Below are 17,893 nucleotides of genomic sequence, written 5' to 3' on the forward strand. Positions count from 1 at the left end.
AAGTCAATCAAAGCACTAATTGCATCATAATCAGGGGAAGCAGCAGTGACTGCTCAAGTGCTGAAGACTCAGCAATCAACTCACAACTCTCTGCTCTCTGTGTGGAGAGAGAAAGGCTCCCTGTGCCGAGATGGGAATTTCCTGCAATCCCGATTTCTTGAGCTGACTGGGTTTTTTTGGGTTTGCAGGGAGAGGACTGCACCATTACCTGCATGGCAGGAACCTACGGAACCAATTGCTCCTCAGTTTGTAACTGCAAGAACGACGGTGCCTGTTCCCCTGTGGACGGGCTGTGCTACTGCAAAGAAGGTAAACAAAATTAGGATTTAGCCATTGTGGGCAATTTGGCATCAGTGCTTCTCCCCTTTTGAAGTGGCACAGCTGTGCAGTCAGTAACCCCACTATTTTCTTGTCTGCCCAAGTATCCAAGCTCAACAGGGGCTTGACTGGATGTTTTGTTTCTGCCTTGAGCAGGGGCCAGACTTCCCTGCTCTGCTGCAGGAACAGGTCACAGAACTAAGTGTGTTGGCAGAGCCACAGCTCCTCTCCAGAGGAAATGCAAAGCAATGCCCAGATCATTGGGATGGTTTTCTTTATCCCTTTGCTGCCTTGTTTCTCCAGGATTGCAAAGCCCCTGTTCTCCCTCCCTGCCTGGAGTGGCACACTGGGCACAGGGGCAGAGGCAGCTTCCTGCCTGTCTTTCCTCCATCCCATTGCTCTGTTCTGTGCCTGGCCATGTTTATCCTCACCAGACCTGGCCTGACCTGCAGACTGCCTGCCCATCTCAACCTTGGGCTGGCCCCAGTCCTGCTGATCTGGGCTCCTGGCTGACCTCAGCTGCCAGCCCCATGCTGGGACTGTGGGGTGGGCCCTGGCTCTCTGCCCTTGCTGCCACCCTCAGCTGCCAATCCTCCCTGTGCCCTGACACTGGGACACCCCAGCCATGTGCAGGTGTCCTCTGTCACCTGAGCCTGCAAGGGGTCTTTTATCTGGGGAATCAAGAAGTCTTACCTGCTCCAGAGTCTCTCTGCAAGACTGACATCCTTTCTTCCCCCATGTGTCCATAATTCCCCCATGTGCTTGGTGGTGAGCATAACCCATGTATCCATCCAACAATCCCCTGAGAAATCTTGCACTGCTCCACAGCAGTGTCTCTTATGTTCCCCCAGAATCCCAACATGAGCTATACCCGTCTGACACACATAAGCCCTAAACCAGAAGTGAGGCAAATAACGATAAAATCTGGCATTTCAAACATGAATTAATGGATCACTGTAGAACCCCATTTAATGAGGGATTATAAACCATGAGTTACTGCTCAACTCCATTACATACAGCTGCAGTGTAATGAAAGTCATTGTGTGGCTGGTAGTTAAGATTTGAGCCTTAATGGCTAGAAATGATGGCCTTGGTCTTTTTTTAGGTGTAATAGCTGCTTTATATTAAATAGCATTGTCAAAAAAAAAAAGATATAATAGGAGGCAAGAAACAGGCAGCATCAAATGGCAAGTTTCTTGCATCCCCAGGGGTCAGCAGGTCTGCAGCCTGACAGGCAGCACAGCCTCTCTTGTGCTGCCCCAGCAGTTCCCAGAAAGGCACCAGAGACCTTAAACTGGTAAGAGCCAACACAGTGACACCTTCATCCATCCCCCTCTGCATGTACAGGTGCTGGGAGATGAAGCTGGGAGGTCATAATAAAAGGGTCAATCTTTGACACCAAAACAGTCTTAATTTACACTAACAAACCAGTCCTAGAATCACAGAGCAGCTGCTGCCTTTCTTGCTGTCTCTACCTCACTTTTTTCATGAAAACATCCCAAATGCTCTTTGTCTCTCCTGTTTCTTTAGGGTGGCAAGGAGTGGATTGCTCTATTCCATGTTCAAGTGGAAGTTGGGGTCTGAACTGTAACCAGACGTGTTCCTGCACCAACGGAGCTGCCTGCAGGCCAGCAGACGGCTTCTGCCTCTGCTCCCCGGGGTGGCAGGGGGAGTTCTGTGAGCAGCCCTGCCCTGTGAGTACCACTGGGGCAGTTCTGTGCCCAGCCCTGCCCTGGGAGTACCACGGGGGTGCTCTTGCACACTCTTTAAACCACAGCCCTGCTGAACACAGAGTAGGGCAGCATCTCATTTTGCCTGGCAATGTCTGAAGGAAATCATGTGTAAATAACAAATTGGGGTTCTAGCAGCTGAGTGGATGTATTATACTTTGCATTATATTTTATCAGAGCTGTTGCTGTGTTATCTGCATTTTCTTGAGCATCATTTTTTAAAGTGATTCTTCATTTGGTTCTGTATAGAAACATTAGGCACTGAGTTTCTATCTTCTCTGTATGTTAATTTAAAAGATGCGACTCAGCATTAAGAGGGACATGATAGATGCTTTTGCACATTTCAGAACAAAAAACTGATTACTGAGAGGCTTTTTTTATTTATATTTTTGAAGGATGGAACATATGGTCTTAATTGCAGCGAGCGTTGTGACTGTAACCACGCCGATGGGTGTGACCCTGTCACTGGGTACTGCTGCTGCCTCGCAGGCTGGACAGGTAAAATTAAGAATTACCTTGGTAAACCTTGGGGGTTTGTTGATTTTGGGGGTTTTGTTGAGTTGTTTCGCTTTGCTGTTGCATCGTTTATAGCACTGGACTTGTGACTGCAGCCTTTTAAATAATAGATTGAGACAAGATCAGCTGAACTCGCCCATATTTGAATCACTGGTGATGGTGACGATAATTGGCATTCATTAAATTTGTATTCAGATGAGTTGAAGATGGCTCCAAACCTGGAGCCAGATGTTAGCCTTCTGGAAAAGCATCCTCAGGAGGAATGCAGATCAGCTGGAAATCCTGCAGAGTTTTTCTCCTTGAACAGCCCTTTCCACGGGGGTGCAGCTGTGGGCCGGCAGATCCCGGGAACGTCATACCTGGGATGCAGATGGGGCTTTTCTGAATGCTGAGAGTCGATACAGCTGCTCCATCCTACAAAACTCAGGTTTTTCCCCATTTTCCTATGCTTCTTGTCACACAGAAGGGCAGTTACAGGGAGCAGATCAGTGCTGCTGTGACAGAGCTCTCGTGGTGACACAGTGGCAGAGAGGAAAATTCCGTGAAGTCGGAGAGTCCAGGCTGGAGATCTCAGTGCAATTAGACCTGCACTTGACTCCACACTGATGGTCTCTTTGCCAGCCCTTGACAGCTGACACAACAGCAGTGGGGGGCAAGTTATTGACCCAACCAGTATTTCACACTTAGCTGCCTAAAATGCTGGTTAATGTCCCTCCGCTCTCTGTCGAGGCCCTGGGGGGAGATAAAGTTCTGTTCTTGCCCATAACTGCAGAACCACCAGTGGCAGTGACAGTCAAATTGCATTTATATTAACAGCGAGTCATTTGGAAAATTTAATTGTTTTTCAAACAACTACCAAGCTGAAGGAATGTGTGGAGCAAGGCAGGCTGCTCAGGCAGCCAGGGTTTGGGATCCTGTCACCTTTCCCCTTCGTTTATGCCTCAAAGCAATGCATGCCTTCTATTTCTGGTGGAGAGGACACACACTCAGCTCCCAGCAGCATGAAGCAAAAGCAGTGAAATTATGCCCAGAACATACAATGGAAATAATCTTTTAAGAAGTAAATAAAATTGTAAAAATGGGACGTTCTGCACATTGCTTACAACAAGGCTACTTTTTAAGGATACTGGGCCTACGTTGAAAAGGGCATTTTTCCTCCAAGAAAATACATTTTAAAATCTCACTAGTATCCCCTCCTCCATCCCCTTGCCTTCCTCGCTGGCTAGAGTGCATTCATCTCTCTTTGCCATCAATGTATCCATCTATCAGGCTTTACAACTCTCCTGTGCATTATTGATGATCAGCAGAGAAACAGCTGGTGGGCTTTTCCTGTAGCCATTGTGAGTTTCTTCAAGGGAGAAAATGGTTTTTAGAAGTACAATAAATTGAAGAGAGATATTTATACACACTTATTCTTAAAGTTTATTACACATCCTTCTGGATGTAGCATTCCAGAGGAAACTGCAGGAAATGAACTTTGCAGGCTGTGCAGACTGAAAGGGTGGCTTTTTCTCGAAGGCATTTGCAACAAATACTTTGTGCTTACTCCCATGCACATCTGTAAATGAACTTCACCTGCAGATACTAATTACTCTAAGTAAAGGTAAAAATAATTTCTGATGTCCTTCTTCTTTTAATTTCCATATTGGGCAAGATAAATGTGTATTACCTTGCAGGGGATTAGCTGCAGCCTAAGCACTTTATCCTTCAACGTGCCCCTGCAGTTCTGGAACTCCTTCTTCAGGATCACATTTCAGGGAGGAAAATATTATGTTCATATCCAAGACCAAGTTGGAGTTGAGACGTTGACAGGGCCGTGTAAGGTGGAAATGTTGATAGACAGAGCCAACATGTGTTTTGTCAATTCTCCTTCCAATGTTTTTTCCACTTGGCTTAGCACCAGACACAAGGATACATTCTGCTCATACTAGTTTGAAAGTATGTAATTTAAGAAACTCTTCAGCTAGATAATTATATTTTCATATTAAGGAGTGTGGCATCAGTGAAAGATTAATCTTATCTGCAGTTGTTGTGAACTGGGCCATGATGTGTATTGCAGTGCATTTTATAAATATGAGGTGATAAATAATTCAGGCTGAAATTTTTGCATTCTGGATTTGGTACTAATTAGGCATGGCCTGAAAAAGATCAGAAAAGTTCAGGATCATGGAACATCTGAAGGTTTTCCTGCCCACTCACACCAGACACAGAATTCACGTGGCTTTCTGATCCTAATAGCCACAAAACTTCATCTGAAACCAGCATATTCTGTGTGTTCATCCCAGACGTGGGACTCCCTCTTGATGTCGGTGTTTTATGTAGAGATCAAGGGGAAGATTGAACCCATTTTCTTTAAAGAGGTTTCAAGATGTTCCTCATATAAACCTTCAGGGACTGATGGATGGTAAGGGAATGGAGGAGGACTGGGAGAGGAAGGAAGGAGGCCTGTCAAGAGGAGCACACAATGTAAGTTAATAGCAGTCTGCCATCCTTTTATGATGTCATGACTGCCACCCATCAAGACTCTTATTGAGGACAGTGACCTTCTGTGGGTACCAGCTGGGGAAGGTAATTTTCAGGAGCTGAGTGTACCTGGCAGATGGGAAGATGATGAAGAGATTCCCACATATCAGCCAGGAGATCACAAAGCTGTGCAAGGCAGCTGGATGCATAAATAAGCACACTGGCAACAGGCTGCTCCGAGACGTGCATATTCCCTTTCCACTGAGTTCCATAGGGAATTACATGTGTGCAGCCAAAGGCAGGAGTTAGATCAGATCTAGAGATGATTGAACTCTGGTGCTATTGCTGAAAATTACTCAGCCAAGCACACAGGCACGTGGAATCACAAATGCCTTCAGAGGAAGCAGAACGAGCAGGACATTTGTGCTTAAAAGTCAAAAAACACATTGGAAAAAGGCTCTCATGTGGTGCAAAGTGAAACTTGTTCAAATGTTGGCTAAAATCAGATCTGTGACCTGATGCAGAGGTGAGTTCCCTCCACATGAAGGAAATGTGGGATGCAGTAACACCAAGGGCACAGCCTTGCACTGGATGGAGTTCTCCAGCTTGTACCAGCACTGCATCCACATAACCTCACCTGTACAAATAGTACCCTGGAAATGCAAAGGAGAGATGATCATATCTACTGCTGATTCAAAAAGGAAAAGTGTAGCCCTCAAAGGATCAAGTCTTGACTGATCAGACTGTTTTCTAAGGATTAATAAGGGTCTCTGGCTCCTGCTCTGCCGTGCATTTTATACACAGACACTGCTGTGCTTGCAGCTCTGTGTGTGTGTGCACAGGTACCTCAGAGCTCCCAACATACCAGTCATTTGTGGAAGAGGTGTTATGTTGTGTACATTTAGGTTAGAACGAAAATGCTTGAAGTTGGAGTGCTTGGCTGCTAATTGCATTTGGTTAATTAGGGATCCTGCACACACGGAATCCGTGGAGGGAATGGAAGCACAGAAATGCCCTGTGGTGGAGCAGCTCCTGGAAGCCCTTTGCAAGCAAACAGGTCCTGGAGAAGCAGGCAGCAGTCTCATCTTTCCCAGGTGCAGCCTCCTCTCCTGGGTGCTCAGTGACAATGTTAAGGTCATAAATATCAATTAGTCTCCTCTAATTATTAATAAATAACCTGAAGCTGGACAGAAAAGGACCAGCTGCCCTGGTGGCCCTGTGGGGTGAGCAGGGAGGACGTGGATGACAAAGTTCCTGTGGTGGGTGCAATGCTGGTGGCCCTGGAGGTGACAGCTCCAGCCAAGCCATGTGGGGTTTGCAGGATGAGCTGCAAACCCCCTCGGGCTGGTCCTCCCTCCTCAGGGGGGCTGCTGGCAGTGTGTTTTGTGCCAGAAACAGCTTCCTCAGGTACCAGCTGGTTAAAATCACGTAGCCTTCAGCTGGCTCACTCAGTACAAACCTCAGTAATTACCTTAGTCATGGCTGCTGGCCTGCCTTTTAATTTCTGGAGGTGTTTCCTTTGTGCTTGACCTGAGGCAGGTGAGGGCTCTCTGGGAGGCCAGACCCAGCCGGTGCTCGTCCTACCTCCAAGACCCGGGTCCATCCTCTTCCCAGGCAGCCATCCTGCTCCCAGACAGCTTACAGAAGGAAAGCCACAGGCCTGGCTGCTCTTCACACCGAGCTCTGCTCCTCCCTCTGATGAGTCTTCAGGTTAATTGGGGCAAGTGTGTCTTTTGTAACCTTTCAGCTGTTACAGGGGGATTAAATAACAAGTGATCTGCAGGGGGACGTGTTCCTGCCTCTAAATGTTAAGGTCAGTTAAAATCCTGTTTATCTGAATTCCTTTAATCTGAAATGCTGTCTTATCTGCAGCTTGTTCTGCCTCTCCCTTTTTGTCTGGCGCTCTGGTTTTGCAGATGCTATCTCAGTTATCCACTGAGCTGGTTAATCAGAGGCTTCTCTCAATAGGCAAAGCCAAAGTTTATTCAGTTTATTTTAACATCCCAAAGATGTGTGGGGAAAACAGAGTGCTGCTGTGAGATGGAAAACATAAAAGGGTGCATCCCATAGTTAATTATAAAAGAAGCCCTCATAGATTTTCCTTAATTAATCAGGATGGCAAACACAGGTATGGAAATGATCTGTGCTGAGGAACAAACATCTTGTTATTGCCTTGGTGCTTTTCACCTTCAGGCTTCATTCCTGTCTCATAGGAGCAGCCTCCCCCTTTGCTGTTACATCCAGGAAATCAAAATACATATTTCCCTGTCCTTTACAACCTCGATAACTTCCATACATTGCCAGCAACATAAACTCTAATTGTCTCTTATCGTGTCCAGGTCTGCAGCCCAGTAGTTGTGGGAGTCTGGAGTTGTAGGATTTCCACGTGTGGTGGTGTGAGGGAGTTAATGGGGTCACCAGTGTCACTGGTCACAGGTCAGGTGAGCTCTGAGGGAGGATGTGGCTGTGAGCATTTGCAGGCTGCCAGTGACATCTGCACTGTCACTCAAACACAGAAACATGTTTCTTCCCTCTTGTGGACACATTAATTCAGGAAAACTGATAAGCCTGTTACTCAAGGGAAGGCCTTTTTGAATTTTAAAGAAACAGTGGCCACTTTGACGGGGAGCTCTAAGGTATTTTTAACTTCACTTTCTCGGAGTTCTTTGCAAGAAGGTGAAAAACCTTTGAAATAATAAAAAAACCAACCAACCTTTCCATAAAATGCATTTTGTTTGTATTAATAGGGCTTTTCTTCCATTGTAGCACTATCCCATTTATAATTTTAGGGCCAGATCCTGTCCTCAGCTGAAACCCAAATAATTCACTTGTCAGTAATAGATCAACCCCACGAGCATGTTGATATAATTGGGAGCTGACTTTTCCATGCATATTTAAAAAGAATCTAGGGCTTGTTTCATGCACCTCCAGGTTTTTAGCTGAAGATCCACAGTATTTTAGAATTCACAGTGTCGTGGGTTGGCTTTTTTTTTTTTTTTTCCATCAGACTGTTTCATACCATTGGTTTGTAACACAGAGCCTAAAATATCAGGATGGGGCAATAGTAAGTTCCTATTAAACGTGCATTTTCTAGATGTCTAATCCCATTATCTACACCATATTTTGCATTTATCACTTTTGGCAGTCTTATCCCAGATTTTTAAATTAATAATTTATTTCTGTGATTATTCTGTATCCTTACATTAGCTTTAAACAGACAGGAAAACTAGAAATTTCCAGAGTCAGTCTAAAATGGTGCATTTTAGCCTCTCTTCTGGCCTCTGCCTTTCTAATGTGGGAATCTTTTCCATGTGAAAAGGTGTGCTTACTCTCTGGATTCGACAAGTGCCCTTTAGTCTATGAATGTAAGATAAGCTTATTAGAAATTAGCTTTAATTTTTCATTGACTTAATTTCAAGTGAGTTGATAAGATTTTAATGTCAGGCTGTGCTTAAAAATTCTCTCTTTGACAGGAACCTTTAAGGATGGTTCCTGCTGATACAGGGCTAATTTTCAAAAATCTGAATTATGAAGTTATATCAAAGACTTCATTGATGTCCTGACATTAATTATGTCTGTGTCTTCCTTGGCAGGTATCTGGGGGCTCCTGGTTCTCATTTGAGTGAGGTTTGGTTGTGTTTATCCTGTGCCAGATTTTGTATATATCTCACCTTTTGTGAAATCAGTTGGATTTTTGCCACTCATTCAGTGGGAGTTGGATCAGACCCTTAGACTATAATTATCATCTGCAGTAAGGCTACTGCTAAACTTCAGCATGTATGCAAATCATTGCAGTATTAAGTCTTACAAACACAGAAGATATACAAGTTCACCTATCTTTGTATTTATTTTTAGGTTTATTTTCACTTATTAAAGGACAGCTTTTAAATTTATGAGGAAAGACATAGCTTGGATGGCATCCTGGATGATGCTAATTTAATGGGTTCTAAAAACATGAAACTCCATTCTAGAGGTACCCAACCCATTTTCCATTTTAACATTTAGCCATTCTATATATAAGCTTGGCTGTGTGTACAATAGTCACCTATAAATAAATGTGGGCGAGAAACGGTGAAAAATTATTTGTGCACGTTTCAGCAGACAAAATCCTGGATGTTTGACATGCTGTGTGTGGAAGGAGAAAAGGAAAGATCACTCAGTAAACAGCCTGCAAGCTAAAATGGGGTGTACATAAATATATATAGTGGAGACTATTGACAAGAGCATTTAGTGACAGGACAAGGGGGAATGGCTTCAGACTGACAGAGGAGGGTTAGATGGGATATTAGAAAAATAGAAAAATTCTTTATACCCTCTTCTTCCCTGTGAGGGAGATGAGGCTCTGTCACAGTTGCCCAGAGAAGCTGTGGCTGCCCCATCCCTGGAAGTGGCCAAGGCTGGGTTGGATGGGACTTGGAGCAACCTGGGCTAGTGGGAGGTGTCCCTGCCCATGGCAGGGAGTGGAATGTGATGGGCTTTAAGGCCCCTTCCCACCCAAACCATTCTGGAATTCTATGATTCTGTTTTTTATATCTATCTATCTATCTATCTATCTATATATGTATATGTATATCTATATATAGATACGTTTTTGGTGAAAGAGTTTGCAGTGAGAAGTGTTGTAAACATCTTCCTCCCTGTTCTACACCAAGGAGAAAAAGTTGAATTTCAGTCAATGTTATTAACAGAAAAGGCTTTGGTTGTACCCCAGCTCTTGCTAAGCTGCTCTTCTCTCATGGCTCAGGGGCTGGAACATTTTTGGCTGGGAAAACAATGCAGTTTTTCCCACTTACAAGTTCCTCCCTCCTGTTTACCTGCTGATGGTCTGCTTGGATCTTTCCCAAGTTTCTCTTCCCAGTCCTGAAACTGTGTCCAGTGTTTGGGGAGCCTCTAAAGGGCTGCATGAGCTTAACTCCTTTTAGCACCATTTTCTTCAGGTCTGCCCCTTCTGCTCATGGAAACTCTTCTTCCTTCTGTAGAGCACCCTGGAGAATACCCTGGAGCAAAGGGAACCACATCATCCTTAATTTTAGCAAACACTTTGACTTACCTCATTTCTTGTGAGGTAGGTCTCTTGCCTCAAAAGCTTTTATTGCATAAATTCCCCGGGTTGGGTGATTCATATCTGGAGATTTCTCTAGATAATTAAAAATAGGGGTAGGATTAGAGCTCCACAGAGGTACATTAGGCTCTGAGTATATTACTGGCAGAAAAACACTTACATTAATGGGTGCATAAATCGCCCATGCAAAGATGAGAGAAGGGACAAGTTAGAATTTTTCACTGGCTGCAGGGAAAGGCTTATTCTTCATTATTTAGGACCAGATCACAGAGCTTCCATTTAGATTGATGGGCTGTTACACTCAGGAGCTGCCCCTGCAAAGCCCAGGGGTGACTGATGCCTGGTGAGGGAAGGAGGGGCTCCATGGCACCAATGTGGGGGAAAAAGTCAGTTAAAAAAGCATTTGAGAACACCACAGAAGTTCACAGATAATGTGAGTGTGGCTGCTGTTATCTCTGCTGAGTAGTTTCACTATATAAAAACAAAAATAGCTTATTTGCAGACTGGATGAGCAGCCATCAATTCTTAATGTTTCCATTTAATTTTATGAGAGATCCCTTTATGTTTTCTTCTATCTGCTGCCCTCCCCACACTGATTTTCTCATTCTTCAGCATTCTTAAATGCTGAGCTGTCAGGAATTGAGCTGTGGAGCTTCTGACTGGATCTCAGTCAAACACTTCAGGGTTTGCCTCAGGTAGGAATAAATATAAAGACGCAAAAAGTGATGGAAAAGCATCAAGAATTCTTTGTGAACTCTTGTTTGTGTGCTGTCATAACACCTCTGAGCAGCTGATCCACGGCTTGGACAGGTCTTTCTTTATATTCTTATTGCATTTTCTACTGCCTTTGATAGACTCAAGCAGCAAAATAGGAAAGCACATGGATCTAATCTCAAATACAAAGCTGATTTAAATAGAATTGATAGGGACAATATAAGTGTAACAGCAATAAGTGCTGGGGAAAGAGAAGAGAATCAGGCTAAAGGATCAAAGACCAAAGATCCCAGCCAAGCGTGACTCACCAAACTCAGACCTCCACAGCATTGCCTGCAAAATCCAGTGCCTATTTTTGCATGAAAAGCAGTTCTTTCCAAAGCTATTCAAATGCCAGAAATAAGAGATTATTATGACTTCATGTCATGTTGAAAGACAGGTGGAGGAGAGCACAATGTTTGTGTTGGATTCAAACGTCTGCTGAAATCGTTCCTGTCATTCCTAATTGATGTTGCATCTGTCTTTACATTGGGACTATTGAGGGGAAAGAAAAAAAAATGCTGAAGATCTTATTCAGAGAAATAATTACAGTTATACACTGGTAGATGTAAAATTAAAGTACATGGGGGGAAGGGAGTTACATCCTATAATTCATCAAATTCCTCCGTCCCTGAAAAATAATTAGATGCTGGGCAGCACACAGGCACTGCTGCAGAGGCTACTGTCAGGGGGATAGCAGTGGTCAAAAATAGGCCACTGGTTCTCATTTATTCCGTCCATTTTTGCTCTTCTATTGTGTTTGGAGTATTAGTTTCCAACTATCCAGAGACACAGCACAGAAACAATGGCAGGCTTTATTAAGAGCCAGAGATGTAATCCCCAGGCACGAGTGCAATTGCAGAAGTAAGCTGGAGAGGGGAAAAAGGGAGTTTTACTTATATCTGCCTTTCAGGAATTTCACCCTCCAAAGTCCTTCAGTGTGATGTAGTTACAGGTAGCACTAAATCTGCATTAGTTTGACAAACTTCCTTGAAGGCACTGAAGATTATTAATGGAAGCAGCCTATGAAGAAGATCTTCAATAGGTGCCTCACAACCCAGTTGTATGGCCTGGAGGGTTTTTTTTTTCCTTTTTCTTGCTCCTTTTCCTGATGGTTGTATGGATGTTTAGCTTAATCCATCCCAGCCTGATCAGTAAATTTTAATACAAAGAACCAACTTCTTCTGGTAAAAATTGCAGCTGCTCCGTGAAAATCAGTGACACTGAGGCACCAGACACCCCCCTCTCTGCTCACTCTGCACCAGAGCTGGGCTGTAATACATGATTTATGTTATTGGGATAAAACATTTGTCACTGATGGGTTTCCATCAGCCAGTGCTGTTGCCAGACACTGAGTTGATCCAAGGGCTGGAGCCCCTCTGCTCTGGAGCCAGGTTGGGAGAGCTGGAGAAGAGAAGACTCTGGGAGACCTGAGAGCCCCTTCCAGGGCCTAAAGGGGCTCCAAAGAGAGTTGGAGAAGGACTTTGGACAAGGGATGGAGGGACAGGACACAGGGAATGGCTTCCCACTGCCAGAGGGCAGGGATAGGTGGGATATTGGGAAGAAATTCTTGGCTGGGAGGGTGGAGAGGCCCTGGCACAGGTTGCCCAGAGAAGCTGTGGCTGCCCCTGGATCCCTGGAAGTGTCCAAGGCCAGGTTGGATGAACTTGGAGCAACCTGAGCTAGTGGAAGCTGTCCCTGCCCATGGCAGGGGGGGGAACAAGATGGGCTTTAAGGTCCCATCCAACCCAAACCATCTTGGAATTCTTTTCCTCCCCTACCTCTCTCCCTGCTGCTGTCCTTTATCGAGATACCAGTTACAGTTCCACATGGGGAGATTCCTGCACAACCCACTGGCTTCCCCTGTGGGAAATCTGGGATGGAGTTACACCAGACACTCCCTGTGTCCCAGACAGCAGCTGCTTGGCCACTTGGTGGTAAACTGTCCTGGTAGTAAAGTGTCTCCTGTAAGGAGAAAGGCCTTGGAAGAGCTGTCCCATGTAGCTGTCCCTGAGAACAGGGCAGTTGTGACTGCTCTGGTGGGTTCAGCTCAGCCCAGGTTGTGTTTTCCACAGCACTTCAGGCCCTTAGGGCTGGTTTTCCTTCCCACTGTGTGTGCAGAGCAGGTTGGTGTGGGGGAGTGAAGGCACTGCTGGGGCTGTCAGCTCAATGCCATGTACAGAGCAGGCCAGAGGATAGCAGTGGGAATCCCACTGGAGAGCAGCCAGTGTTTGCAGAAATCCAATACCCCAAATCCACACCGGGACAGGGAGGGTTTGTGGCTGCTGTGTCACAGACTGAGTTAAAGCCACAGTGGGCTCTGCTCTTCCCTGGGCTCTGCCTTACTGCAAGAGTGCAAATCCTTTGCCCACATCCAGTGGATAACTACAATTTTATATAAGTTATGTGAATTTCAGTTAAAGTTCACCTCCAGAACATTGTTTAAGAAGGTCTTGGAAGTGTAATTTTATACCAGTGTCTGCAATTGTGAACCACAGCCTCAGGCTGGAAGATAATTCCCTGGTATCCAGGCAATGGAGTTTATGTATAGAACTGCTTCCTGCAGCTTCAAGGACTTCTTCTTCTGATAGTTGTCTTTCTAATTTCTGTATCATTGCATGTGAAACCAGGATTTTGTTCATAAATTAGGAACCTGTGGTTGTAAGGTGAGATAATACAGAGGTGTGTCAACTTCAGCAGTTTTTGTAGTTCTGGAAATTGAAAACTAATTGCTTATCAGAAATGTTCATCAGCAAGGCCCAAAGTAAATATTGAAGTTTTACATTACAGAAGGTTCCTGCTCCACTGTAAAGTAGCTGGGAGGGATGGACTTCCCCTTCATGCACCCCCAGGGTCGGGAATTGTGAAATTAAGGTGCTTCTTCTAGCACAGTTCCATAAGACATGCATGTCCAGGTGCAGTTTTAACTTCTCATTTACATTTGCAATTCAGTTTGTGGGGGAGCCTCCAAAAAGAAAATCTTCCATGAGAATTACCTTGGAGCAATATAAAGTGATAAAAACTGATTGCAGCCCCATCTTGGTTGTCTTCTGGAGATGTATAAATAAATAAGTGCTGTAATGGGTGTCAGTGGCTTCTAGAAGGTTTCCTTTTCTCCCTTTACATTTCCTTACAACAATCAGCTCCACAATGACTCATTCCCTTCGTTAGGAGTGGGAAGACATCCCTCATTACTCATTACTAAAGGAAGGACTTTGCTGCTGCACGGAACAGCCCTGGCATTTTAATTCAAGTTCCTTCCATGAGAAAGGAGCCAGTGGCATTCTTCCCCAAACTTTGTCAAAAAGAGACAAGAAATAATGCTGTTTAATTGTCCCAGTTTATAAATAGCCCATTCACAGTGACAGAATTGTAATTTTAGTGCTGCAGTCGGGAGGAAAAATACAGATTTTTCTACATTTGTGCCTGAATTTCATTGCTGGGAGCTCATGCTGAGACACTCAAAGCTATAAATGATCATATATGTGTATTTATAAATACAAAATGCATTTATTTATTTACAATTTATTGTCTGACTTTTTAATTACAGAGCACTGTAGATATATTACATAAATGCACACACAAAGCATTTGTTGTTTAAGTAATCCAAGGATATATTTGATTTCAAACTGAGCAGGGAAGACTGTTTAAAATAATTGTTTTTCTTGATTCCACTAATACAAATGTTCCTTGTCTCTTTTTGCACTCCCCTTTTTCAGATTTATTTACTTAGATAGGAAGGAATTGAGCTTGTATTAAGTTTTTACTGTATTTTAATGTGGTTTTTATTAAGCTCTACAGCATGGACCCTGCCTCTTTATAAATAAAGCTATGATCATGTATTACTAGAAACCACATTTCAAACTGTACTTTTGCCAGACTTGGTTAAGATTTTCTAGGAAGGGACATTATAATTGTGTGATTAATCTTCAGAAAAGGGAAATTTTGGCTCTGCAGTATTTCTTACTGTATTAACTTCAGAGATTTATAAAACCAACTTGAAGCTGCACCGTAAGTGTATTTATAATGACTTTTAGCTGATTTAATAATCCTCCAAGTTGGGTGGCTGTACAGATCACAGCCTCCCAACTGCAGTGCATTACCTGTGGCATCCAGATGAAGTTATCAGAGGGGCAGGAAATTACTTGGGATTGTGTTTCTCGGTGGAGATGCACTAATCCAACCCCTGGCCGCGGCGGGGGCTCCGGGACGCTTTTATCCCATTATGCAGCAGGGCCATGTGCATGGATGATAAAGAACATCTTGCTGCTGAAAGCCCAGCTGAGGCGTGTGGGCCCCGCCAGGTCAGCCGGGAGGGGCCCGGTGTGGTGGCGTCGGCAGGAAAATTTTCCAAGCCGGGTCTGTGATTCGTTTTTCCTGGTGTTATCAGTCTCCCCTGCCAGTGCCACTCCCTGCAGCTGGCACTGCTTAATGACCCTCTTAGTTCATGATCCTGCAAATGGTTTTCCATCCAAGGAGCCCTTGATCATGCAAATAGCTCTGCTAATTGCAGGTGCTGGTACTGCCTTCTCCCAGTGGAACATGAGCCTCTCCGACACCAGATCCTTAGATCACGTTTATATATGACATAACGTGGCACAAGGTTGTTTTTTAAAAGCCACCAGTTAAAACAAAATCAGTTGAAACCATACTAGAAGCCTCATGTTAAGTTTGTTGGCCCTGTGCTTTTTTTTTTGGTGTTTCCAAGCTTTGCTTTTCGTGATAATAAATATCAAACAACCACCCTGGGAACGACTGGAGCTGGATTGGCAGGTCTCAGTCTCCATTTAACATGCAGATGATCAGCCTGTGCTCACATATGGCCACTTGCTAGATCAGAACTTAGTTCATTATCACAGAGCTGGCGAGCTCTGGGTGGACGTGGGGTCTGTGCACAAAACCCCAGAGCACACTGCCTTAAGCAAGGAAGGGAACAGAACACAGCACAGAGCTGAATTTACTTGTGTTCAAGAATCCAAACACTTCAACATGTTTTTCAGAGCCCTGATTTTTCTTTTTTAGGTCTTCCAATTCACAACAGGTAAGTAATCAGACTTCAATCAACTGCCTATTTCCAGACCAGTTATTTGAGCTATTTTGTGACTTTAAAGCAATTCCTGACCTTCATCTCTCAGATGACATGCAGAGTTTCTTTAATGGTGCTGAGGACTGAACAGGAGCCCACTAACACCTGCAGAACTCACCTCTCTGGCGTTTTCTTAATTTTCACTTTATTAAGCAGATAAAAGGAGAGCTGTTTCCTTCCCAGGCTCCCTCGTTGGCTCTGTGAGGGGCTGCGAGGCATCAGTCCAGCCAAAAGTTTCTTTGATCAGTGAGCAGAGTAAGCTGTGGGGAACCTAATGTGTGTCTTTATGTCTTTAGGCATCCACTGTGACAACATCTGCACCCAGGGCCGCTGGGGCCCCAACTGCTCCATCTCGTGCAGCTGTGAGAACGGGGGATCCTGCTCCCCAGAGGATGGCACCTGCGACTGCGCCCCGGGATACAGGGGACCCCTGTGCCAGAGAAGTAAGATTTTCCATTCCTGGCAGGAGCAAAGCAGGTGGAAATGCTCCTTTGTGACACCAGTCAGACAAACCCACAGTTTCTGAGCTGCTTTAGCTTCCTAAGGGCAAAGCACAGCCTAAAAAGTGCTGCTGGATCGGGAAGTCAGGACTCCACTGCACGGAGTCGTGCCTTGTGTTTCTTCTTCTGGTCTGCTGCACCTGGAAGTCACAGGTGACCTGGAAGGAGCAACACCTTTCCATACCAAACCTGGCAGGACACGGATCTGCAGTGAAGTCAGGAGACCTACAGGAGACCTTTTAAACAGAGTCAGCTATGGCCCATCACATAATGACAAGTGGATGAGCCTTGGCATCAAAATAACAAGTCTATGTTTTCTTATATGCCAGAAAAAGAAACACAGCAGCCTGAAATAGCTCCTGTCTGATGCTCTGCTGCTCCATATTAAAATGTGCCGAGCAGATAAAACCCCTCTCATTTGCTTTATCTGGGAAGCTGCATTTGCCCCTTAGGGACCCTAATTCACTGATCCAAACTACACACAACCATCTTCCTGTGTAAACAAGAAGTAGATTTGTCTTTTTTTTCTGCAGCAGCTCTTCTTCTTCTTCTTCTTCCTGTAAGACATTCTGCATTCCCAGTTCATACAGGCCCTTTGATTTCACCAGTTACACTCGACACTAGAACACACTCATCTCTAAAAATAATTTGTAGCTGACAGTTTTTATTTAAAGCCATTATAACAATGACCTCTAGCACTGCTGTAGTTAATGGCCTATAAGCATTTCCATTATAAACCCCAATTTCCAGGTGCTTCAGCATATCTATGTAGCTGTAAAACCTCTCTCCAAGGCTAAAATGTGGCGCTCAGAGCTTCGGGGAATTGGGGAAGGAAATGTTTCACGAATTTGAAACCTTAAGAGTGCAAAACTTCCAGAAGTTAATAGTTTCTGACCTTTCTGAGATGAAAAAAAACAGCTTAGTTTTATCAGCTGATGGCACATAGGCTATAAGAGGCAAACCTTGTTCCCAGTTTGCAAGCCCAGTAATCAGGCTACTCCCTGAGGACGTTTCCTAGGGATCTAATGGGGAGAAATTTTCTTCCTGTGAATGCTTCTGCTATTGCCTCGTGTTGCTGAAATGCCTCTGTGAGCACATGGCATGGGAATTCAGCTTGCTTCCATCTCTTCTGTGGGATTCAGGCTCAAGCCTACCTGGTGAGGAGGACACCTCCGTGGGTGAGGGCGGCTTTAGGTTGCTAAGCTTGCTCTCAAAACCATCCACATTTTTCTCTTGGAAATTCATTTAGAAACAGAATTTAGCCTGTGCAGGCAGCACTGAAGATGATACTGAAGATGATTCTCAGCCAACTTGTTCTGTCGGTGTAATCAGGATTACATGAGACACCGGGATGGTTTAGTGCTCTTAAGCCTGCAGAAATGTCTCCAGCAATGATCCAGGGTGTTTTATAGCTGGTATATATATCAACAAACCTGTCAGCTAAGTTCCAGCTGGAAATGTGCAG

The 17,893-nt window shown here is 44.5% G+C and overlaps 1 protein-coding gene across 6 annotated transcripts in view; it reads left to right on the plus strand.

Annotated features, from left to right (window-relative positions):
* MEGF11 (multiple EGF like domains 11) overlaps positions 1 to 17,893 on the plus strand; it is a 194,225-nt gene that overhangs the window by 138,388 nt on the left and 37,944 nt on the right. For all 6 annotated transcript variants that reach the window (XR_001920257.1, XR_001920258.1, XM_018069598.1 and 3 more), the window contains exons 11-14: positions 189 to 309; positions 1,849 to 2,012; positions 2,444 to 2,546; positions 16,225 to 16,371. Coding sequence is in view for 4 of the 6 variants with exons in the window: in XM_018069598.1 (XP_017925087.1) it covers positions 189 to 309; positions 1,849 to 2,012; positions 2,444 to 2,546; positions 16,225 to 16,371 (535 nt within the window). In the remaining 2 variants the exon portion in view is untranslated. The remainder of the gene's footprint in view (positions 1 to 188; positions 310 to 1,848; positions 2,013 to 2,443; positions 2,547 to 16,224; positions 16,372 to 17,893) is intronic.

Source organism: Manacus vitellinus, unplaced genomic scaffold (genome assembly GCF_001715985.3).
Source record: "Manacus vitellinus isolate BGI_N305 unplaced genomic scaffold, ASM171598v3 scaffold_16_pilon, whole genome shotgun sequence".
Classification (NCBI taxonomy): domain Eukaryota; kingdom Metazoa; phylum Chordata; class Aves; order Passeriformes; family Pipridae; genus Manacus; species Manacus vitellinus.